The sequence below is a fragment of the Colletotrichum fructicola genome (genome assembly GCF_000319635.2).
Source record: "Colletotrichum fructicola Nara gc5 chromosome Unknown KSG_Nara_v1_contig01, whole genome shotgun sequence".
NCBI lineage: Eukaryota > Fungi > Ascomycota > Sordariomycetes > Glomerellales > Glomerellaceae > Colletotrichum > Colletotrichum fructicola.
The window spans coordinates 6734847-6757906 of NW_027094051.1; the positions used below are offsets into that span (position 1 = coordinate 6734847).

Consider the following 23060-nt stretch of genomic DNA (forward strand, 5'->3'; position numbering starts at 1 on the left):
GTGGAATTTAACCACTGAATCTCCCCGAGGTGGGCTCGAACCACCAACCTCCAGATTAACAGTCTGACGCGCTAGCCAATTGTGCCATCGGGGATGAGCTCGATTGAGCTGACTGGGATGTTGTTGAGGACCCAGCTCGAGTTGGGGCTTAAGAAGGCCACGTGTGACGAAGACCGCTCGGTTGTGCGAGTTTGAAACCCTAGCTGGCGGAGTGGCAGGTATTTGTGAAGCAGTGACAGTCGTGATTGGCGGTGCAAACAAGAATTGACCCACGCTGATGTGTCATTGAGTGGCCCGGCCTCAGTCATTGTCTGTGCTGCATTGTGTTAGTTCGTGGGGACCTGGAGGCTTTCACGACTCGGTCTGGCTTCAAATCGATGCACACCTCTTCTCAGTAAATAAAGGTTGCAAAGCTGTCCATCAGGGACCCAACGTCAACCTGGAAAATCCGCGGGAAACTCACAATTTCAGGAGAGAAAGGAATTGTTGAGCTGCTCATTCTCATTAGCCATGTCTCACTTCCCCTGAGCTCGTGCTCATAGGCAGTAATTCTGCCCAAGTGGCGCCTGCTGAGACTGCTCCAGCTGACAGCCAGACTGCGAAAGTGGTGTTTACAGAATTCATGGCTGAACACTGGCAGATAACAATGGCCTGTTTCCTCGGGTGCAAATCTTTCCTCGCCGTGAGCGACAAAGGCTGGCCGGCACTCAACGTTCAGCCGGCTCAGGGACTAGGAACGGGCGGAAGAGTGGTCCACGGCAAACCGTGGTCCTTGGGCTCCTTCGCGCGTCTTCATCACCTCATCCATTGGACTCACCCGCCGATAGTCTGAAGCTAAATGTAACACATCACGAACGGCACAGTATGATCCGCGGCTTGGCGGCCAACGACGAGCGCTCCCTGCGCACGGAGGTCTGCAACGAGCCTGGCTTTCAGTCAACCATGCACAGCAGCCCTAGGACGTGGATGAAAAGCCCCAAACATGGCTACAGTCACATGGCTACAGTCTGTGGTGAGGAAACCCATGCTAGTGATGATCATGAGACCTCAGCTTTTGTGTCTTGAAACCGTTTGTTGACATTCAGCTTGGCGATGGGCTGTCGACGGGCAATTGTTTCGAAGACGTACCGAGATCAGACATTGTCGACTCACTGCACTTGATTCCCATTCAGAGTATGGAGATGCTATATACACTTAAGCAATGTGAAGACTCGTTTCAGGATCCGCCTGAACACGTCCTCTCCAATAGGACACTGCAGTTGGCCCTCTCGCATCTCCCCAAAGGTTGTGGAACATGGACTCCTCGTAGTCAAGATAATCGTTTCCGTGCCATGATTCCCCGGTTTCTGCCGGGCCTCTAACCTTCACCGCACAAAATCTCATTAGCTCCTTGATGCGCCTGGTAAAGGAGTCTCTCCCAATTGTCCTCATCGGTGGAAGCTCGGCGGGCGGCACGCCGCGGTACCAGCTGGACTTCTCCTGAGACGGCAGGCTTAGCAAAAATCCTCCATGCCGACGATGACATCCAGTCTTCTCGATCCACTCTAGAATTTCTGGTGCGGAGAACCGCGTCATCCCCAGAATGGTCAGGCTTTTAAGATTCTCGAAAAGCTCCAGGGCTCTCAAGACCCAAGCAGGCTGTTCTACTCCGCTTTGGACGAAGGAAAGGAATTCAAGATTAGGCTGACAGCATGCCAGTGTCTGAAGCTGTGTATAATAGAGCGAGAAGGATGTGTGGAGCCTCAAGTCGCGCAGGTCCTTCATGGAACATACTGCGTCCATGACTAGCTTGCGACATCGGAGATCCCTAGGAGGAGGATCAGTCGACCTTTCCGCTATGAAGAGATGTTTAAGATCGCTCTGTGTTTTAAGTGCATGGTAGAAGTCTGGATGGTTGCCTGTATCGTACACATGCAGCCTTTCGAGTTGGAGATGAGGGAGGGCGTCCGCGATGGCAGGGATCAGGTCCGGCAGTCGGAAGAGGTGAAGGCGCTTCAGACTTCTGCAAGACGTGATCCAATTCGCAATATGCCTACGTTTCTCCCTAGCCCAAAGCTCATACTTCTCTCGGAGCCGCCAGCTGGGAACAAAGGAGTTGGACTTCAGAGTCAGCGATGTCAGGTTCGTGAGCGGACTCAGCAGAAGCAGATCGGTGGGCGGGATCTCGACTAAGCGGAACTCCAGACACCGTAGTTCTGTCTGCTTAGCGATGGCTCTAAACACGGAGGCCTGCGCCTCTCCAACTCCGCACTCGAAGTGGTGAAGCTGGTCTGCGTTCAAGTGAGAGAGGAACTCGCCCAGCTTTTCTGAGGCCGCCGTGGCATTCAGCGCAAATGGGAACTCCAGATGCCGCAGCCTCGGAAGGCTCTTGCTAACTTGTCTTCCGGTTTCAGCAGTCAAGTCTCCGGTATAATGCATCGATAAACGCTCCAGCGCGTGACAGGAGAGAATGAGGGGGCCTCTGTCTTCCCAGCGATCTATCGAGACTTCTCTGAGCATCGGGCGCCGACCAGTTTCGTTGCTGATTATAACCAACTCCTCGAGAAATCGGAAATCGGGCTGCGAAATGGGTGTTCTTTTCTCAGTCCATTGAGGGTTCTGGTCCCCGAAACGGCTCACAGATTCCAAATCCACTCTCGGAGCGAAAAGCAAATCGGCGCCGTTGTAGCGTCGGACATATGTTAGGTACGGCCGTGAAGTGAGAGGCGGCGTTTTCAGAGGGCCTTCCGTAAACGTTGATGAATGACAGATAGTTTCCCACAGTCCTTCTGAGGTATTCGTTTCGTCTGTCGGAGGAAGATATGTCAAGCTAGAGGAGTTCAGCAGTGTGCTCATCCATAGCTTCACGCCAAGCCGCATGCTATTTGATTTAGGTTCGGTGAAAATCAACTTACTCATAAAGTCGCCTGAGTGCCAACCACGCGTTTCCTTTACTTGTGAGGGCACAGTTTGCCAAAGTCCTGTGGTAGCCAAGAAAGGCAAGTTGGTCGAATATAGCCTCCCAGATATCGATGTGCACCACCGTCTTTACCGGCGCATTCAAATTAGGGAAACGGTTCGTTAAAGACATTTCGTCTAGAAGTCTCCCGGGTTTGCTGCAAAACAGCTGATATATTGGAGTATCCAAATGGAGCGATTCTGAAGGCGGTATTTGCGACATTTTGGCTATTACAGAGTTGGAATATGAATGAAACTTTGGCTCGTCGTCAGTGATGTGGTACTGCATCTGTCAGCCTCCGTAACAAGTGAATCTATGACTTGCTGCAATTGAATCGAGAACGCATCAGATGAAGAGTGATATTAGAATCACGCAGGGTCAAGCAGTACAACTTTGAGGAGCTGAGATACTCTTCTTTGATCCAAGTCGCAAACGACGTCGAAATTAACAGTCAAGTAACGAAAGCACGCTTGAACCTACAATTATTCTGGTCTACACCCGATTCCGAGTTGACGTATGGTTAACAGAATCTGTTTTGTCGTTCCTGCTACAAATTTTCTGACCAGGAAGATTAGATTCAGGGAAGGTAGGTAGTTGTTTGGAACACATTGGTCTACCCTTTTGGAGACCCTAATGTCTCTTTTTGCGAAAAGAATTCTTGCAGAGCCGGAAGGGTGAAAGAGAGAAATTGTGACAGTGACCCTGATCACCAGAAACCTCTGAACCATCCAAGTGGCCTGTCCACATCTCTCCATAGGAGTTTAAGGTACACACCTCTATGGCTAATTGACGGTGCGAAATCTCATCGCCAAGCCTGCGCATGATGAGGTAAAGGAACGTAAGTTGGTGTAGTGTCACATCGAAATGTAAATTGACTGCTTGAACTTGAACTGCTATGCCTCCAAATCAAGAACTATTCCTGGCAGTAGCCAAAACCGTCGGTTCGGGTATCTTCAAAGCCAACGATGTATGCCGCCGTACTTGTGAAATGCGCATACAACCCAGAAATCTCCAAGATCTCACGGAAGAAAGACGAGAAGTCTACAAGCAATCCAGATCAAGAAACCTCCCACCCCTCCAGTTCCCCCTCCCGCCCACCGGCACCCTCGACTCTCTCTCCACAGCCTCCAGCCGCCCAAGCACCTCCCCCATCTCCCCCTGCACCTCCCTCAACCTCTCCAACACCTTGCCGCCCTCGCCCTCGCCCTTGACCATACCCTCGCCCGAAAACGACGCGGCCAACTTCCGGCGGATCACATCCGCCTTGTCCACCTTCTCAAAGACGTTCACATCGAACCCGATCGCCCTGTACAACGGGCCCGCGAGCTTGCGGCCGTCGTCCACGATACATCCCCGCACGCCGACGTGCCCCTCGATTCGCTCGGTCGCGGCCCTGGCGCTCTGGACCAGCGCCGCCAGCTTCTGGACGTCGGACTCGATGTCCGCGGCTGCGATGGTGTCGTTTTGTTGTTGGATCGGCTTGGGGGCCGGCGCGGAGCCGAAGTCGTGGCTGAGCTTGCACGCGTGGAACTTGCGCGGCCCAGCGACGGTGCCCGAGAGGGTCTTGGTTGCGTAGACTCGGAAGCGGTTCATTTTGGGTTTTTTGTTGTAGTTGTTACTGTAGTTGTTATTGTGGTAGTTGTTGTAGTTATTGAGGTAGTTGTTGATGACATAGACTTGCTTGGTAACTCGTGTTAATTAGAAGAAATGGCGATAAGTCTTGCAGGATTGACTTACTGATGAATCGTGTTGTTTAACTCGGAAGAGATGATATGAAGGTTGGACGTCTTTACAGAAGATTCGTTGCTGGAATCCCCCTTTTATTATTTCTTTTTGGGAGAATTCGGCACTCAAGGTTGATGGAGTAGGTCCCTTGAGGAGATACAACATTAACTTTGGCCAGGCTGAGGACACAATGCTGGACTCGGGGTCTCCGACATTCAACAGGCAACAGAGGCACATGTTTCTACTTGTGTGGTTGACTGCGAGACCTGTATGAAGTACTGACGGGTCAACAGGAATTAGTAATTCAAGCTTCTGCTTCATTAAGCCATCAAGTCATAGCTACAATGTGTGACAGAAGCTGAGACGTGAGCCCAGCGCTGACAGGAGGGTCTTGCCAAAGGTGTAAGAAATGTTTGTGAATATTCAAAATCGCTATCTCTTACCCTTCCGGTCCCAAAACCTAACAAAACCGTTCCTTCTCGCTGGGCAGCTGTGCCACTCCCACAGAAAAGCAAGACATGAGCTGTCTGCTCGGGAACTGCCTATGATGCTTCCGCCCCCTCGCTTGTCTTCCTCGCCCCTGAATATCGTACATGTAGTTTGTCCAAGAAATGCGAGTGTCGGATCCCATTAGGTCTCGCCTCCGCAAACGTGTCGATCGCCTCCTGCACACCTAGTCCGCACCGCTCGACCAGGTAGCATACAATAAAGTAACCCGTGCGGTTAAATCCGTAATGGCAGTGAACACCAATGACCTGGTTTTCTCCGTTGACCGCTTCCCATCCTTCCTCCTCAGCTCTCTTCTTCTGCTCTTCCCTCAACTTGTCCACAAGCGCCACAAAATGCGCAACTTCTCCCTCACTGGGCGGAACCTTGGACACCGTGGCGAACTTGTGGTAGCGTATGCCGCCCTTCTCCATGCTTCTAGGGTCGTAGACAGGCTGGTCGTGACTGATGTCAACGACGTCCTTGATAATCTTGCCCCAGTTCTTGACGAACTCGGCAGGGCAGTGTACATCGTCGGCTTCTCGCAAAGTCTTCATCGCCCGGAAGACGGCAGGCTTGCCCTTGGGCCCTATCGGGAGCGATACCGGTACGACATTCTTCCACTTGGCTAGGTTCTTCACGTCCCACTTGCCCTCACGCGAGAGGTACTGCAGCTGCCATTTCAGGGAGAAGCGACCGGTGACGTGACAGGCTAGGAAGTCGGAAATGTGATGGGCGAGAACCCGAGCGGTCGAGGGCATGAACAATAAAGCGTGATTGGCAGGCGCCGGGATGATGATTGACTTGACCACCTTGGTGGGATGTCGAGGCTGAGGCGGAAGATTTGCAGGAGATGATTCATCTGGCGTAGAGGGGTCCTCAGTCGTGTCTGCACCTTCATCCAGTCGTCTGTCTCGCTGGAAGTCCTCATCTCGGATGTCGTCGATGCTCTCAGGCACATGGTCGGTGACGTTTTGGAGGGTGTTGACTGGCGCAGCAGAGTCCACGACGGTCTCATGGCCATCTTCCGAACCCGTCTCTGGTGACAGCGGTGCCTTGGTTTGAAGATACTCCTCGATCTTGCCGACTTCACCAGGAGGGGTTAGTTTGTCTGCCTCCCCGCCAACAAGGTATACGGGTACGTCAACGCCGGCCCATACGTCCTTTCCGGGCACGCCACCCCTGGCAACGCCATTCTTGAACGTGGGTAAAGACCCCCAAGCCATACGACGCCATACCGGTGTGCGACTCTGGTTGTTAAACCGGTCTTGCAGCTTGCGCAGCTCGAGGTCTGCTCCCGGTCCGACAAACCGGCTCACGCTGGCACTCTGCGGTCCTCCCCATCGGTCATAGGCCCTCCACAGATCGAAAAGCCAGCCGGGAACCCACAAAAGTTTGCGGAACAGCGCCGTCTTGTCAGCTGGTGGAGGTCCAGAGACGGGGCAAATCGCTACGAGTCCCACGATGTGTGTTCTTAAATCTGTTCGGTGCGTAGTGTTGCGGCTAGCCAGTTGTGCACACATCGTCGTGCCCATGCTATGGCCGATGAGAACCACGTTGCGGTCAGGCTCCTTCTGGCGGTACTCGTCGATGATGACTTCCAGCAGCTCGGCCATTGCCTCCGGACTGTAGGCGTCCCATGACGTCTGTGCAAACTTGGATCGCCCACATCCGGGCAGGTCGATGGCCAGACATGATGAGATGTGGACAAGGCTGGTCAGCAGCGGGTGAAATTGTGCCACTGAGCCTCCCAGCCCGTGAATGAAGACGAGCAAGGGGATGGATGGCTTGGGCAGCTGGTCTGCCTGTTGATGCCGTTTGTAAAATATGCGGATATCAGCATAGGTGTAGCGATCTGTCGTGAATGTGCGTATCTCTGAATTCTGTTTCAACAAATCCGGATCCGTGGACTCGGGGTCGTGGGGGTTGGTCCACCATCCGCCGCGGGCCTGTTGTTGGTCTCCCATGTTGACCGAGCGTATGTGGGTTGTCGTTCCGGGATCCAGACGCGTCTTGGCCACCGGCACCGAAAGGGTTGCAAATACAACGGTAAGAAGAGGAATAATAAGCCTGGTCTGACAAGACAGAAGCCGGAATAAAGCGCGGGTATCTCCAAAATGTAGTGCGCTGCAAGGAAAAAATGGCGATCTTTGTGTGTGTCGTTCCAGGAGGGTATGACAGCCCGACGATCTCTCAACCGTTCGCTATTTGGGGGAGGGAGGTAAACAAAATGGAGTGAGTGTGGGCGAGATAGACCGAGATAACGATGAGATCTGGTCACACGGAATGTGACTCAAAATCGGGTAGCCGCTGCGAAGTAAGGACCCAGTTCCAGTTTCCTCTTCCGCGGGTATTCCACCGTCGCACCTGCTGTGTGCAACTGGGCGCGAGGCCCAGAGCACTGCAGGGAGGAAAGAGCAAAGGCGGCTTCCTTTTAATCAGACCGCAGGTGAGGTGGGCAAGGTAGCGTTGAGATCTGAGGGGATCGACTGAGACGGAGGCAGGCCAGAACGTGGTCGGGGCAGGCCGTTTCTAAGGCAGGAGATGCGCCATACCGCTGCGATGGGAAGAAACTGGGGAAAGTGAGAGATAAGATGCTTCTAGGTAAGGTAGGCAAGAAAACACTGAAGCGAGCCTCACAGAAGGCACCACTCAGGCGGGCAGCGGGCAGCGAGAGATACTTTCAGTGGGGAACAAGGCACCAAACTTTTGTCTTTGGGCAATTTATGTCATTGCCCATTCTCAGCCAACAGTTCGTCATATCTCCTCCACCTGGGCCCGGGGAAACGCTGCCATTGGTTTCCTTGTCCCTGGAATTTTTGGCCAATTGGAGCTTCGCTGCGAATCAGCGCCCGCGCTGAGACCTGGCAAGGCTGATTACGTACGCGATCGAGAAGAAGCTGGGAAATTTGTACATGAGAATTATGTAAATTGTGATTTTAATATTACACTTTGGTTTCTGGTATGAGGCATTGCAGAGTCTTCGCGTCTTGTGATCTCTCACCAGTGGTGGCTGGCTTTGTGAAAGAAGACAGGTGGTGGTACAGCGTTCAGCGAGAACCTTGAGAGTGATCTCGCCAGGAATTTGCATGGCGGGGTAGCGAGAGTGAGGTTTGTGGACGTGGCCGGCCCCGGGTATCCCACATCGTTCAGGAAGCTAGATCTCGATGCTCTATGCAGTCCCCATCTCATGGAGGATCATCGTGATTTTGCCGTCTTGAATGCTTCTCTCCGTCCACGTGCGCACTCTGGCGATGAGCCTATCCTCAACCCGAGTCAGGGCGGTCCATATGGTCTCCCCATCGTGAGCACGTCACGCAGCGCCCTTGCCCTCGACCCATCCGATGGGAATCAAGGCACCCGCAACTTCATCGACGCCCCTCTCCGTAGCAAGCAGATTGAACTGCGATGCCGCATTCCCCGTGTCAAGCACATCCACGCGGATTCCGAGCGAGCTGAGGTGCTTTTTCGTGGACGGAGCGAGCGGAACGATCTTGGGGCCGACGCCGAGAATAAGAAGATCTGCGAAGAGCCACGTCAGAATAGTGTTCGATTATCGTAGACATCGTCAGAAGGGGGACGAACCAGGTCGAGGCCACACCAGCTCCAGCACGCCAAACGCCTCTGGGGGGATCTCAAATTGGCCCTTGGCATTGATCAAGTTCATCGTGCCCTTGGCCTCCCACGGCCGCCACTCGAATGCCTCGCCGCCAATGAGCAGGGCAGCGTTTCCATCCAGAATCTTGAGGCCACTGTTCAGGGAGAAGCCGTCCGACATGCAGACATCGATTGATGTTGACGGAGTCGGCGTGTTGCCCAAGACGTCGAGCTCGCTGAAGTCGGTACCACCTTCATATTCGTTCGTCTTGTTCTTTTTTAACCTTGGCGGCGCCGTGTGGATTTGACTGCGTAGGCATGCGATTTGCGAACGAGCTGCTGAGGGTCGCAAAGGCGTCGAGACTCGGGGGAGCGGTCGGGGAATCGTGCGCTGGGCGCGCGCGAATGCGCGGAGCACGCGAGTGCTTGCGGGAAAATACATAAATACGGGCCGGATACTTGTGTCGAATGAGTGAACGCGTGCAGCGGGTAGGGACAAGAAGCTGACGTTGGGGTGGTTGGAGTTGTTTGACGGAAGAGCTGGGTACAAGCTGGAATTTTTTCCGCAGAGCTACTTCAGTATCTTGAACGTCATGATTACAAGGTTGAGCGAGCTACCAAAAAACCACCAGTCGTGATGGCGGGGAACCACATCAAAATAAGTCACGCCAAAGCACCAGTGTCACGAATCATACACCGGGGAGTCCAGAGCGCGACGGCGCCAAAAGTTCAATTCGCTGTCATAATTCCGATACTGGGGGATAAACCACTTTTGTTTTTTGGGCGCCTCGACTCGATTGAAAATCGCGGGGTCGTCACTCAGAAAGCAACGAAAAATATGAGATCCCACGTTTAACAACCAAACAAAAAATTTGAAAGGGCTCGATTTCCGTTTTCATTCAGGTATCGAGGCCTAAGAGTGCCCTAACGCACAGCAGCAGACGAACCGTCATCAATCCGCCTGTGGCCGACGATTCTTGTGTATCATGCAGTTCCTTTTGCCCTTATTGAACACCTAAGCAATGAACCAACCCCCTAAAATTTCCCATTCCGGCCAGCTGTGGTTTTTTGACGTGTGACGCAAGAAAGAATGAGACGTTTATTTCTTCTTCTCGGACTGGCTCTGCTCCTTGAGCACCTTCTTGACGATCTTCTGCTCCTCGATCAGGAAAGCGCGGACGATGCGGTCACGAACGCAGTTGCCGCATCTGGAGCCGCCGTAGGCACGCTGGACGGTCTTCTTGGGCTTGGAGATCTGGGCATACTCGCGGGGGCGGAGGGCGGGGACCTGTGATGGGGCTGTTAGCATTTCCCGCGTGCGTGTGTGAAGCCGTGCTGAAACTCGACATCGAGAGAGTCCCATCTGAGAGCGCCGTCGACTTCGTGTTTCCTGTTCGTCCTTGATGAAGATGATCGCAAGCCTTTGCCGATGACGACCGCCCTTCCTCCATGTCCTCCCACTACATTCCAATGCGCTCCCAGATGATGGTCCCTCGAGTCTCGTTTCGGCCGTGGTGTATGGATCGAACTTACGCCGGGCAGCTTGACGCCGCAGTCACCGCACTTGGGGGCAGTGCCGCGCTTCTTGATGTGAAGGATGCGGAGCTCACCACCGGGGGTCTTGACGATACGAGTCCGGTTGGAGGTGGTGTTGTAGCTGCAATTTTTCCCCAGTCAGTCTTGTCGATTTCTCCTCGACCTGCACGGCATGCACGCCGATGCGAAAACAAACGCCGTCTCTCGATAAATTCGATCGCAACGTTTCGATTCGAAGTGGGAAGAGACTCACCCGTTACGGCGGCGGTAGGTGACACGGGCTCCGGCCATTTTGACTGATTGATGGTGCTGCGGACGTTAGTTGAGCAGAAGTCGTGAATCGCAAGCTGGTGGAAAATTGGTTTCTGATGGTAGAATTAGAAATTGTGTGTTCGGGCAAGTGAGCTACCACCCTATTGGTTACCTGCCTTAAGCGCAGTGGAGCTCAACCCCATCACGTGATCGTTTCAAGCAAGTTAACGATGGCTCAATGTTCACAGTGACTTTTGACTTGTACTGGTCGTATCAAGAGACCGCCTTATTTTTCTGTGCTAGATTGACTACTTTTCCTGCGGTTGCATACTCTACCTCAGCGTCGTCGTCGTCGTCGTCGTCTCCGCTGCTATCGTCGTCTTTATTCTTTGCTGCTGCTATTGCTGTCATCTACAACGAGAGTAATTAGGTACCAAGGAAAAGTGGTCACTTTAGCACAGGGAATATATGCGGTCTCTTAACCAAATATCGTCCCTTCATGGATTCTAACACTTGTCCTGAAGGAAACCTGAAGGAAACCTGAAGGAAAGCAAACGCCGTTTTACATTCTCAGAGTCTTTATCCAGGACGTCTGCTACCGAGCGCTTCGAAGCAATGCCGCATAAACATATCCTTTTTCCCTAGAAACCCCAACGCCATGTGCAACCATTCAAATCAGGTGATGCCGAACTATGACGACTCTGGCTCTAATGTTGTCCAGTCGGGATGTTCAGTAGCGCGCCAGGGCTTGACGCCGTTGGGCTCTTCCCTTCGTCTCTGGGAGGCATGGTTCATGATCTTGGTCATCTGCTCGCTCTTTCGAAGATCTTGGAAATCCTGCACCTCCTTTCTGGCCGCCTCTACTGACTTGATGAAACTGGCGAACTTGTCCTTGGCTGGCGGTAAACGTTAGCTGACGAAAATGGAAAATGCTCATGGCCGTGGATGGCAGCACATACGAGTCGGTTGATGCGCGGACAAAGGGTCCATCATCCGTGGGATCGTGGTGCGCAAACCTCGCAGCTGTGAGAGGGGTCAGTTCGACTGAAGTCGGGCAGGACTGCAGGGGACGCCGACCTGGGTGTGCAACAGCTTCAGCTGGTTCAATGACTGCTCTAGGCGTTCTTCATCCCACGCCTCATTGCCAGGCTCGGACTTGATGGCTGGGTTGTTGTTTGCCATGGTGATGCGGGTTAAGACGTCGCCCTTGGAGATGGAAACCCTGAAAGGCCGGTTCGGTAATTGTTTCCCCCAGGGGGGGATTGACGTTGAAACCGGGACGAATAGATATGTCGAGCGCCGCGGACCGAGGTTGCTTTGAGAGCCTGGCCCAGAGGGTGGATGCAGCGATGGATGTAGGTAAAGATGCAGAGTCGGGCACACTGGCAGTCCGACACAGATCCAGGTGTATTGTATGGCGCAAAATTGTTTGCGCGCCGCCTCAAAACCAAAGTGCAAGTGCAAACGTACCACCTTTCATGCAACTATCCACTTGGGGTCCAAAGCAGGCACTGCGCCGGCAGGCAAGTCTGAGATTTGTTGGTGGTTTAGGTGAGCCAGCTTGGAAGCGATGGTGTTTCCGATGCGCGGCGCGGTGCGGTGCAGTGACAGTGAGAGCTCATGACGGGAATTAGCGTAGGGGCCAGAAGCCGCTCCAAGCCAGGGACCGTGGAAAGGACGCTGAATGTGGTCACCGGCGACACGTCAATCTGGAAGGTGGTTGGCGCGGGCCACAGATGGCCCCACTTCATGCCGTCTGGTGCAGCGTCAAGGTCGCTGTGCCTCGAGCAAGTGAAGGGCGGTACTCGTTGGGTCACGTGAGCTGCGAGTCCAGCAAGGAGGTAAACAGTCAAAGAAAAAGAGAGAAGCGGTAACAACGGGAGGAAACAAAACAAAAGAGACTTCAGCTGCAACATCAGTATCGCTGTCGCCCCCATCAACTTCATCAGACCACTGCAGGACACGAAGTGCATCCGAACGAAATGCGCATCTCTCCGGTCGAGGAAAGTGCAGCATCGTCGTACAGAAGGAGCAGGGAACATTGGTACCTAAAAGGTACGCTGCCGCGCCAAGGGGTACAGGCCTGCAGCTGGGATCCTGGAAGCTGACACTCGCTAAAAGCTAGCCGGAAGGCGGATTAACTGCGAACCTAGTTCAGACCGTGCGGATTGTAATTCTCTGACTCCAACCTCTCCGTGTTCCTACCTTTCCGTCACGAACCCAGCTACTTACCAACTGTGGAAAGCTGCATCTGAGCTAAACCAACAAAACCTTGACGCCCGCACTTCGTTTTCTCTTCACTTCAGCAGAGCTTCATCGTTCCTTTTTCGACGCGTCCTTTTCTCTCCGGACTCGTCGCCAGATACACTTTTCCCCCACCTTCCCTTCACATCCGCCAAGCTGGACTCTTCCGCCATCATGTCGAATGCGCCCCCGCCGGCGCTTTTACCTCCGCCCGAGGGTATATTCCGCTCCTTCGAAGATCTTCTGAGCTCCGTCCAGCGCGTCGCCAAAGACCAGGGCTACGGTGTCGTCAAGCTCCGCGCCTCCAACTACCGCGATGGCAAGCCCACTCGCTACGACTTGGTATGCGACCGCGGCGGCGTCAAGTACAGCAGCACTGCAAAGAAGCGCAACCCCTCCACGCGCAAGGTCGACTGTCCCTGGCGCGCCAAGGCCGTCTGCGAAGTTCAACTCGGCAACCAGTGGCGTTTCGCCGTCCAGGAGGGTAGCCACAACCATGAGCCTCGCGTCGCGACCGCCCCTCCCGGCCAGGAAAACACGCCGCTTGCCCAATCCATGCGGTCCTTTACTAACAAGATCGACCGCATGAGCCACGACATGGCCCAGGGCTTCATGCGGATAGAGCAAGCCCTCGACCAGATGAACAAGCGCTTGGAAAACCTCGAGAACCGCGCCGGAGGATACGAGCCCCGCTTCCAGAACATGGAGTCGCGACTACAAGGTGTGGAGGCCCGTGGCAGCATGGAGCTCCCTATGGATGATGTCGATGCCCGACTTCTGTCAACCTCGGTCATGTAGGAAAACGGCCAAGTCGACATGTCGGGCATGGGAGCTCTGTCGGGCGCGAATGCGCACGGCGGATACGCGACGGACAACCACGCTGGTTTGTCCTAGAGCACTCCTATGTTAGTCGACCCGAGGCCATTTACATCGATATCCACGCGTCACACGGAACCAAGACAAGGAAGCAAAATGACTAGACGATTCAGGGTCACATTTCTCTCGAGGATGAGACTTCAGGCAGGGAGCCAGACCCGGGGCTGGATGGGCAGGCATGTCATGTTATCAGGGCGTTGAAGGGAGGCTTGGGCGTTTGGGACTCATCATCTGTTTTTTTCACCTCTTTCCAGCCACATGGCGATATCAGTCCCGGTTTGGGCTGGGATTGATCCGTTTCGAGGTCATGTTATTATACGAAAATTTCTTGCGCAAGGCGGGGGTCGGCTTTTTGCGATTTGGCAAGACGAGAGCAGCAGCAGCAGACAGTGGGGTTCATTGTAGCAAGAGAGGCCCAGAGGCGTATCATCGGTAGAGCGCGACTGCAATACCAACCAGTACATGTCCACAGTTCTTTCCCATTGCTTGGTGAATGCGTTGACTCGCGGAAGGTGAGGTGACATTCGAGGCAGCTGAGCCGGGTGCCGAAGCATGACGTAACAGGAGACAGCTTAAACATTGCGATTGCCCTTTCTTTGCGGACCTGGCCGTTGCAACTCTCACCTCAACCGGTCGAACGTCGCCATTCCGCCCAGGATCCAGAGGCATTGTCTCGTCGTCTGCTCCCAACAACGACCGTGAGACACACGTCCGTCCTGGCTTACACGGATTGTACATCGGAGACCAGTCCGCGGCACAGTATCAACTGACACCCCGGATTCCAACTTCGCACGTCCGCAAGGCGCACACTGTGAAGGAGTTGGCCAGCTTCCCACACACCCGAACAAAACCCTCCATGACAAGCTCCGGTTGGTTTCCTTCTTGGTAAGGTAGCAAACAATGTTCCCAATAGAGAAAATGCACGCCGGGTAGAAGAACGCCAAGCGCGAGATTAGCAGGCAGGTAGCCTGACCTGATCGCTCGGAAGCCCCTCCGCCCCCGCGCGCCCTCTCCGGTTTTCTTTTCGGTGCCCTTTCAACGGGCTTTTTTCACGACTGGCCACCCCAACTTGCGAAACCCATCCCAGCATCCCAACGGACCCCGGTCCTGCATATCCAAAGCTCCAGACCACGCCCTGTCTGCACCACCACCACCACCACCTACGCAACCGCGCGCAACCACTCTGTGTAGGACTCATTTCGGTCTTCAGGCCCGGGCGCGTTGGACGACCCAGGATGTCTTGCAGGTTTGTGCGTCCATCCGAAGAATTCGTCGCCTTACCTGCACTTTCCGGTCAACATTTCGAGGCCGAGAACCAGCCCAAGTCCCTCGATCGCAGGCGCAGCAGTCACATCGCACGGCGTAATGCGTGACAGCCTATCAACAGCTGGGAACCCGCCCTTCGAATTTGAGGGTTTTCGGCGACAATGCATCGCTCGTAAGGGCGCCTGCATCAACTCTACCCGCCGAGCCCAGTCCCAGCCGGCTCAGACTGATGGACAGCAGCAAACTCCTACCAACCAGCTCCGACGGACATGTCTCGAATATCCAAACGAAACCTCGTCATGTTTGCCTGCCCGCCTGTGCTGTCCTTATTCAGAGACGTGTGTATCTACGGCCACTGTCGGAGCCGGCGACTCGGGGTCGTGGTGGAGCACCATGTCACGAGCAGGCAGCTGGATTCACCAACACGTTTGCCCCCTCCTGGTCCCGAGACATGCATTGTCGTCCTCGATGCCGTTGTCTACAAGGGTGTGGGTGGGTTGCGAGCGGCCCTCGAACTTCATCGAACAGAGAACGCATCCCGCCGAGGCGGCGGCGGTGCCCGGGGCCGGTTTGTCACAGGTGATTGACAGCGGAAAACCCGAGCCTTATTTCCCCCCAACGTAACCGGCCGTAAGAAACCAGCCAATCGCTCAGAGGGATTCTCTCTATAAATCCCAAAAAGGACATTGCTCTCCCCATCCCCCTCACCTCCTGCAATGACCTCCTGGTTCAGTCACACACCAGCAGGAATACTCAGCTCGAAAGCAACCCAGTCTGCAAGCGACGTTTACCGCTGACAAATGTCCGTCTAAGCCTTCCAATAAGGATACTCGAAAGGTTCGCAGTCGGAAGGCAGCAGTCTCTACTCACCTCTATAACCTGTGTTTCGATGCACATCCATGGAACGATTCCTTGTTCACAATCTGCTACTTATCGTGGAAGCCGCCTAGAAGCATGCGGCCCCGAAGGATCCAAGCTTCTAGCATGTTTGCCTGCTCGACCAGGGTTTCTTCCTGCGTCGGGCAGCAAATACTGTTTCCTCTTTTCCCATCCCTCCCTCTTCGATCCCTTCAGCCACCAGGTAGACGCACACCCAAGGTGGTATCCATCTCGCGTCTAGCCCTCGCCTGTCGAGCTGGGCTTGCGCAAACCGAGAGGCACAAGTCAGGCAAGCCCCTGTACAACGACTGTCGCCTGCGCGCCCAACGAAATCGGGAGAATCCTAGCCCCGTCACATCACATCGCTTTGTGAAGGTCGATACGCGAGGCCCCCCGCGGTACCCAACTATACAAGCAGGGGCTGAACAAGGGCAGAAGGATGAAGCGCACGAAGAGCCAACGCCAAGGTTTGTTCCCGTTTCTATGAGGCTGAATGCGGGAAAAGTGCGGGAAAGGCATGGGCCTCAGGTGAGGCAAGTCAAAACGGCAATTGCACATGGGCCAACTCGCAAATCTGGGGGCCGACGAGTCGAAATCCGCGTCTTTTGTCTCTGGCATATCTCCCCTACAACACGGAATGTGTTCGAAGAATGACCTGTGGACCTTGGTAAACGGCAGCTTGCTCTCTTTTTAATTCTTACCGCCCCAGTGAAACATGACCTGCCACCTATGCACCTCGGACTCTGCACCCAACGCGAACGGTCAACGACGAACTCACCACAGACATGTTGGCCCCAACGAAGAGCGATCACCGCCGGGCATACGAAAACATGGTTCGGAAACGTGGTTCCATTCAATGATGTTCACACAATGCTTCTAGCTGTCGTTTGCTGCTATGATTAGAAATGGCCCAGCGTACGTACTGGTCCCTCCAGCCTTCCCCCCTATGCAATGAAAGAATTCACAGACGCTCGTAAACTCCAGAATATGCCGAATATGCCCCCAGACAACAACCAATGACTCATATCACATGTAGGCTTACAAGAGGTGGGCGTACTCCTGCTCCTGGCTCCAGCTGCCGGGGTCCCCGGCAGGCAGCTGCTGCATGCTCATGGCACCCAACTGCTTTATGTTCATCTTCTCCCGCAGCTCGTCCGTGATCTTGTCGACGTCGACGTTGAGGTAGCTGCGCAGGAACTTGCCGACGTCGGTGTTCTCGATGTTGCTGCGGATCTGCATCGCCTCCTCGCCGCCGGTGCTGTACACGTTGACGTCGAGCGCCGTGTGGCCGTGCGTGCTCCAGCCGATGTGCGCGCGCAGGCTGATCATGGCGGCGAAGGTCTGCACCGACACGCCCGGGTCGTTGACCAGCGCGTCGAGCTCCTCCGGGTGGGCGTTCTCGATGCCGAGGCCGGGGATGATGAGCTCCTGATTGACCCACTTCTTGAGGTCGTCCTTGCTCTTGGCCTTGTTGTTCGCGACGTGCTGGATGAACTTCTTCGAGAGCAGCTCGGCGGACGCGGTGGCCTTGGCGAGCTGGCGAGGGTACCAGTTGTATACGGGCAGGTGTCCAGGCTCTTGGAGAGCGGTTGCGAGGCCGCCGGTTTCGTGGTCGCTCGTGGCTACCAGGAGAGACTCGGTCTTGCTGTTCTTGACAAAGTCTGAAACGTGCTTGAAGGCCTTGTCGTACTCGAGGACCTCGTGGACCTGGGCGGCGGGGTCGTTGATGTGGCCGGCGTGGTCGATCCTGCTACCCTCGATCATGAGGAAGAAGCCGTGGTCGCTGTTCTCCGTCGCCTTCTCGAGCGCGCGCAGCGCGGTGGTGGCCATCTCGCTCAGGCTGGGGTAGACGTCGCTCATGTTGCGGCGGTCGAGCTCGAAGGGGATGTCGCCGGGCGCGAAGAGACCGAGCTGGGGGAAGCTGACCTTCTCGCCGAGCTGGAGCGCGTCAAAGGCCTTGCGGTCGCCGGCGTAGCTCCAGCCAAACTCGTCCTGCGCCTTGGCGACAACGTCCTCGCTGTCCAGTCTGCAGCTGCCTTCGGTACCGTTGGGGAGGAAGTGGCAGCGTCCGCCACCGAGCATGATGTCCACAACCCGGCCCAAGGGACCGGCGCCGACCTCCTGCAGGGCGATGTCGTCGTTCATGGCGCGGGTCAGGACGTGGCTGGCGAAGCAGGCGGGGGTAGCGTCGGTGATGTCGGTGGTAACCACGAGGCCAGTCATGAAGCCGGCGCGCTTGGCGGCCTCGAGGACCGTTCCGCAGGGCTCATAGTCGGGCAGGACCGAAATGGCGCCGTTGTAGCTCTTCTTGCCACAGGAGAAGGCAGTGGCGCCGGCAGCACTGTCGGTCACGAGAGAGTTGGAGGAGCGAGTGCGGCTGGAGCCCCAGAAGTGCTTGTCGAGGGTGAGGACGTCGTCTTCGGGCAGGCCGTTGATGTGCTGGCGGAAGCTGCGCGTGAGGGAGAGCGAGGCGGGGCCCATGCCGTCCGAGACCATGAAGATGAGGTTGCGCTTGGTGGGGTGGCGGAACTGGCCGCCGCCGGTCTGGTTGCGGTGCTGCGCCCAGACGGCGAGGACGATGACGGCGGCGGTGGCGACGAGGGCCCAGATGAAGAGGATTATCTCGCGGAGGCGGGAGGGGCCCGGGGGGAGGGGGTCGGCGTCGTCTGAGGCATCGTCGGGGTTCGCTTGACGGCGGGAGTCATCGGACGGGTTTGAGATGAGCGGCGTCCTCTCAGAGGTCGACTGTTTGCTCGGAGACGTCTTGTTAGCCATTTTCTTCTGTATCGTGATTCATACACTGCGCGCGAGCGGCCGTGTTTCCTCGGAGAGATGGCGAAAGTTGATGGCGAAAGTTTCTGGGTGACGGAAGCTTGTTTTGTTTGCTCGGGGCACGTTAGAAGGGGAGAAAGGAGGGAAGTTCTTACCATGTTTGCAAAACGTGTTCGGCAAGTCTTGCCCGTGTCGTGGCAAGCTGCTTCAGATGTTGTCGCAGGATTTTGCCTTGCACGCGCAGTCGCAGCTGGGGAGGAGCGCCGGTTTTGAAGGTTGTCGCTGACTCCCACACTACGTAAGTACCCCCGTCAGATTGATAAAGGAGCTGTGTTGATTGCACCACCGCCCACACCGCAGAGGTGAGGAGGCTGGGCAGGCGACGGGGTAGCAGCGCCTGGGAAAGCTGCCTTGCCGCCTAAAGTCTAGCGCGGTGGACAAGGTACCTGACCTGGCGACCCGACCCTGGGGGGAAGCGAAGCTCCAGGCATGTTTTGAGTAATGGGTCACGGGCTGCCTGCAGCAAGACGCTGGAAGACGGGGTTCACATTTTTGGGGTTGAATTGCGCGGGTGGGGATTGTTGCAGGTCCGCAGCCCATGTGCCGGTGACATCACGTCCCATGGTCAGCAAGATTGCGTTTTTTGTCGCTGCTTCGACGACTTCGGATTACTTTCGACCAGCATATGCGGGACGAGCCTTTTCCCTCTCTCCATCTCTCTCACACATCTCTGTCTAATGAACTGACTGACTTGCACGCACAGCGCGCACCAACCACATCCGCCCTCCAAGGTTTGAGGGGTCTTGGTCTGTGTGCAGCAGGGAGCTGTCACCTGCTCGTCGCCGTTGGATGGGATGGCATCAGGTGGTTTGGATGGCATCTGCGGGGAACGGGCTAAGCGGGCGATCTGCCATGCCAGCGAAACCCAACTCGGCATGGCCTAGAATCATGGAGGGTTGGACGAGGCCTGGTTGGGTAAGAAAGGGTATTATCGGTGTATCGTTGTGTGGCCGTTGATGTTCTGAAATGATATCCGGCATGTGGGATGGTCGGTTGGTTTTCATTGAACGAGCCGATGTAGTGTATGTTCTGATTGTTTGCTCGGAGGCGGGATCCGGAGAGATGTTTAGATCTGGCGGTCGTGGCAAATGTCTTGCTTCATCGTGATGCACAAGCTTGGTCTGAAATTCCCGTTGGGTGTTTGCGGCTACCTTGATTATTTGAAGCAGTGGGAGTTGGCTGTGAAAGCTTGTGCCACCGTCATGTCACAACAGCCTCATTTTGGCTGCCAGACGTCGACGTGTTTATCTGCCCTTCAGTTTCCTGGCAGTTTGAAGTGTCAGGATTTCCTCGTTTGCAAGGGATCCTGACGATTCATCCATATGCATTTAGCTCCTTGCCAAAGATGCAGTAGTAGTACGGGAAGGGAACAACTAGTGGATAAGCATATTGCCAAACACTGCTGAAGAACCACGATCCAGGTTTATGGACTCTATAATATGGCCCGATTATCTGTGAGATATCATTGTCTTCCTTTCTTCCCGGCACCTGTACACCATCACCGGTCAAGTTCCTGGAGAGCTCACTGGTTCAGCCCTTGACGGCTTCGCTTCAACCATGTGTATCTACGTTCTTCTCATACCGACATGTCACCATAACCCACTCCTTCTCTTTGTCACTTCTTGTCATCTAATTCTTGAAGAATTACAACGTATTCATCAGCCGAACGCTTGGGAGGGAGACGCCCGCGGCGAGATACCCTTCGACATGCCCGAAGCTTGTGTTCCTAGACCGGACAACATCCAACCAATCTACACGAGCGACTCCTGTCATTGGAGCTGTCCCCATGCTCCGCAGCAACATGTTGCCGCTGGAGGACGCGATCGATTCTTCGGACCGTCAGAAATGGATTTTGGTTCAGGTTCGAGTTGGGAATGATTACGACAGACAGGGACAAAAGTCTGCGTGTGCCTAATTACATTCGAGTAAAAGATCTGAGCTTAGCAATATTATCACAGCTCGCTATACAGCTAGTTATTTAAGCGATGGATTCCCATACTTTGCTTGTGAAATAGATGCGCTACTTGGAACTCACCCTAGACATGTACGACCGCCAACGTTTCCGACGATAATAGATATAACTCTGCCTCACTATTATCGTCATTATTTACTATTGTCACTTTCGTCCTTGTCGTCGTCCTTCTTATTATAATCGTTGTCATCGTCACTATCTCTCAAGTATCACATCAAGTCTGCTTTACCTTGAGAGACCTAGGCTACCCATTGAGGGCTTTTTTTGGATGGCACTCAATTACTCCATTGTTATTGCTCGACTTCAAGGTGCTGTTGCCTACGACAGTATCTCGTTGAAAATGTCTAGGAACGTGATACTAAAAGAAGAGCGGACCTAATATGGTGCGAGTTTAGCAGAAGTCTCAAAGGTGATGATAAGAGTGAATACTTTTGCGAGGCTCAGTTACATATTCCCACTGGTGTGTAAGTGTCCTTGCCTGCATTCGCTCTACCTGGCTCTTCCAATTCTTCAATGTCGGCGGTCTTTCAGGGCCTTTGCACGGGCACCTAAAATGCCCGTTAGGGGCATGTGTCGCTGAAAAATCCGATTGGGCGCCCTCCGTTAGCGCACCCGAACAGCGCCAGGCACCGCAACCGACATCGCCCCACACCAGCTCGAATGCCTGGACCCCACCACTTTACGCGACCAAACGCGTCCTTCCCCCAGGCGCCAACGACAACATCGTCATCGATGTCCCGACATCAAACTTCATACAAGTGATTCCAGCCTCAATGACATCATAACAGCAATTGAGCAACTCATCGGATGCCAACATGGCCATCCTCAACTTCACACTCAGCGAGGATGCCGTCACCGCCCTCCGTGAGGTCCTCACCTGCTTGAACAAGTTCAGCGACGAGGTCTCCCTCGAAGCCAAGAAGGACCAAGTTAGTCGCCAGCGCCGAGACAATGCGGATTGTGAAAGGCTGACGATACTCAACAGCTTGTCCTCTCAACACTCAACTCTTCAAAATCAGCCTACGCCTGCTTCACCTTCACGGCAAGCCGCTTCTGTTCCCGATACCAATTCGAGGGCAGCACACAGTATCGCGAGAAGTTTTATTGCACGCTGTACACACGTGTATATCGTCGCTTCCGGATACGAGGGGAAGAATTGCCACTGACGCTTCACAGGCACTCATCAACATCTTCCGCAGCCGCGGCGGCGGCGATCCCACGCGAGACCGTGAGAGGGAGACCTCCATCGATCGTTGCGACGTGGCAATCCAAGACGGCCCCGGCGTCAAAAGCCGCTTCATCGTCAAGCTGTTCTTCAGAAACGGTAGGGTCACCTGGTTTCCAATCAACCTTCGGATTGAGCTGACATTTGATAGGCATCACATCCGAACACAGACTCTCCTTCGAGGTCGCGGTACCAGTCCGCGCAACTTTCGACCGCAATGAGGCCGTCCACCAGTGGAAGATCCCCTCGCGGACCCTGAGGCAGCTGATGGAGCATTTTGGATCCGGCATCGACTTCCTCGAGGTCGTGTCAGATGGAGAGCATGTCAACTTTGTGGGTACAGCAGAGAGAACGACAAATGGAGATGGTATGTTATGTTGTCCAAGGCGGAGTGGATCTAGCTAGTGTCCTTGCTAAACTTGTCCCAGAGGTCCTCAAGAAACCCCTACACACGTCAATCGCCATAGAAGTAGACGAGTTCGAAGACATCGAGGTTGAAGAGAACCTCCGAATCGTCATTAGCGTCAAGGATTTCCGCGCCATCATCCAACACGCTGGCATCGCTGGCACCCATCTCTCTGCCAAATACTCCGCGCCAGCCCGCCCCATTCAGTTCGCGTACCAGGGCGACGGCATCAATTGCGAGTTCCTTCTGATGACTGTGGGCGAGAGGGGCAACCCGGGACAGAAGACGAAGAAAGGCAGGGCCGGCAGCAAAGCCCCGCCCCGGCCGCAACAGCAACTCGAGGCTGCTGCCGGGTCTAGGAGACAGAGCGCTGCGCCTTCCGAACCACCCGAACAGCCTGCCGCGCAGATCATGCCGCCACCGCCTCCAGCTGCGTCTGCTGCTCGAATTGGTGCTGCCAGGACGTCATTGTTCGATCTCCGGCCATCTCAACGACCGCCACCCGCTAGTATACGGTCCGAGGGGTTGTTTGTGGATGATGACCAGTGGGAGCCCGTCAGGGACGAAGAGGATGAAGAGGCTGAGGAGGATGCAAGGTTGGAATGGGATCATAGCAACCAACCCGTACGTCCCCAAACGCGCACCACAACTATGTTTGCTGACACGTTGCAGAACCAATCCATCATGCATCTAGACCGTGGTGCTACCCAATATGACGGCGAGATCGATCCGGCACCTGAAAGCAGCGCAGGTCTGGCGCCTACACAACCCCTAGATGATGTCAGGCGTCTGGGGTTGTTCTACCGGGAGTAGAGGAGGAAGTCGA

General features: G+C 54.8%; 8 protein-coding genes across 8 annotated transcripts; 2 read left to right on the plus strand and 6 right to left on the minus strand.

Annotated features, from left to right (window-relative positions):
* Nucleotides 1-1194: 1194 nt before the first annotated feature.
* On the minus strand, nucleotides 1195-2418 carry CGGC5_v001916 (uncharacterized protein; the record flags this gene model as incomplete). Its single annotated transcript, XM_032028929.1, has 1 exon — nucleotides 1195-2418. One exon carries the CDS (start codon nucleotides 2416-2418, stop codon nucleotides 1195-1197), a length of 1224 nt encoding a protein of 407 aa, XP_031891650.1.
* A 1561-nt stretch (nucleotides 2419-3979) lies between these two features.
* Rngtt (mRNA-capping enzyme) lies at nucleotides 3980-7116 on the minus strand (the record flags this gene model as incomplete). Its single annotated transcript, XM_032028930.1, has 2 exons — nucleotides 3980-4618; nucleotides 5257-7116. The coding sequence occupies 2 exons, from the start codon at nucleotides 7114-7116 to the stop codon at nucleotides 3980-3982; spliced, it is 2499 nt and encodes an 832-aa protein (XP_031891649.1).
* Nucleotides 7117-8462: 1346 nt separating this feature from the next.
* On the minus strand, nucleotides 8463-8927 carry ndufaf3 (NADH dehydrogenase [ubiquinone] 1 alpha subcomplex assembly factor 3; the record flags this gene model as incomplete). Its single annotated transcript, XM_032028931.2, has 2 exons — nucleotides 8463-8671; nucleotides 8735-8927. The coding sequence occupies 2 exons, from the start codon at nucleotides 8925-8927 to the stop codon at nucleotides 8463-8465; spliced, it is 402 nt and encodes a 133-aa protein (XP_031891652.2).
* Nucleotides 8928-9845: 918 nt separating this feature from the next.
* Nucleotides 9846-10573, minus strand: RPL34B (60S ribosomal protein eL34; the record flags this gene model as incomplete). Its single annotated transcript, XM_032028932.1, has 3 exons — nucleotides 9846-10034; nucleotides 10280-10403; nucleotides 10536-10573. 3 exons carry the CDS (start codon nucleotides 10571-10573, stop codon nucleotides 9846-9848), a joined length of 351 nt encoding a protein of 116 aa, XP_031891651.1.
* Nucleotides 10574-11224: 651 nt separating this feature from the next.
* CGGC5_v001920 (uncharacterized protein) lies at nucleotides 11225-11716 on the minus strand (the record flags this gene model as incomplete). The annotated part of the gene is made up of 3 exons (XM_032028933.1): nucleotides 11225-11430; nucleotides 11494-11557; nucleotides 11612-11716. The coding sequence occupies 3 exons, from the start codon at nucleotides 11714-11716 to the stop codon at nucleotides 11225-11227; spliced, it is 375 nt and encodes a 124-aa protein (XP_031891644.1).
* A 1236-nt stretch (nucleotides 11717-12952) lies between these two features.
* CGGC5_v001921 (PKS-NRPS hybrid synthetase) lies at nucleotides 12953-13576 on the plus strand (the record flags this gene model as incomplete). Its single annotated transcript, XM_032028934.1, has 1 exon — nucleotides 12953-13576. The coding sequence occupies one exon, from the start codon at nucleotides 12953-12955 to the stop codon at nucleotides 13574-13576; it is 624 nt and encodes a 207-aa protein (XP_031891605.1).
* Nucleotides 13577-16837: 3261 nt separating this feature from the next.
* Nucleotides 16838-18729, minus strand: PHO8-0 (Repressible alkaline phosphatase; the record flags this gene model as incomplete). Its single annotated transcript, XM_032028936.1, has 2 exons — nucleotides 16838-18544; nucleotides 18727-18729. 2 exons carry the CDS (start codon nucleotides 18727-18729, stop codon nucleotides 16838-16840), a joined length of 1710 nt encoding a protein of 569 aa, XP_031891382.1.
* A 2689-nt stretch (nucleotides 18730-21418) lies between these two features.
* rad9-0 (DNA repair protein rad9) lies at nucleotides 21419-23047 on the plus strand (the record flags this gene model as incomplete). The annotated part of the gene is made up of 6 exons (XM_032028938.1): nucleotides 21419-21532; nucleotides 21589-21726; nucleotides 21780-21927; nucleotides 21980-22195; nucleotides 22257-22858; nucleotides 22907-23047. 6 exons carry the CDS (start codon nucleotides 21419-21421, stop codon nucleotides 23045-23047), a joined length of 1359 nt encoding a protein of 452 aa, XP_031891380.1.
* Nucleotides 23048-23060: the final 13 nt, after the last annotated feature.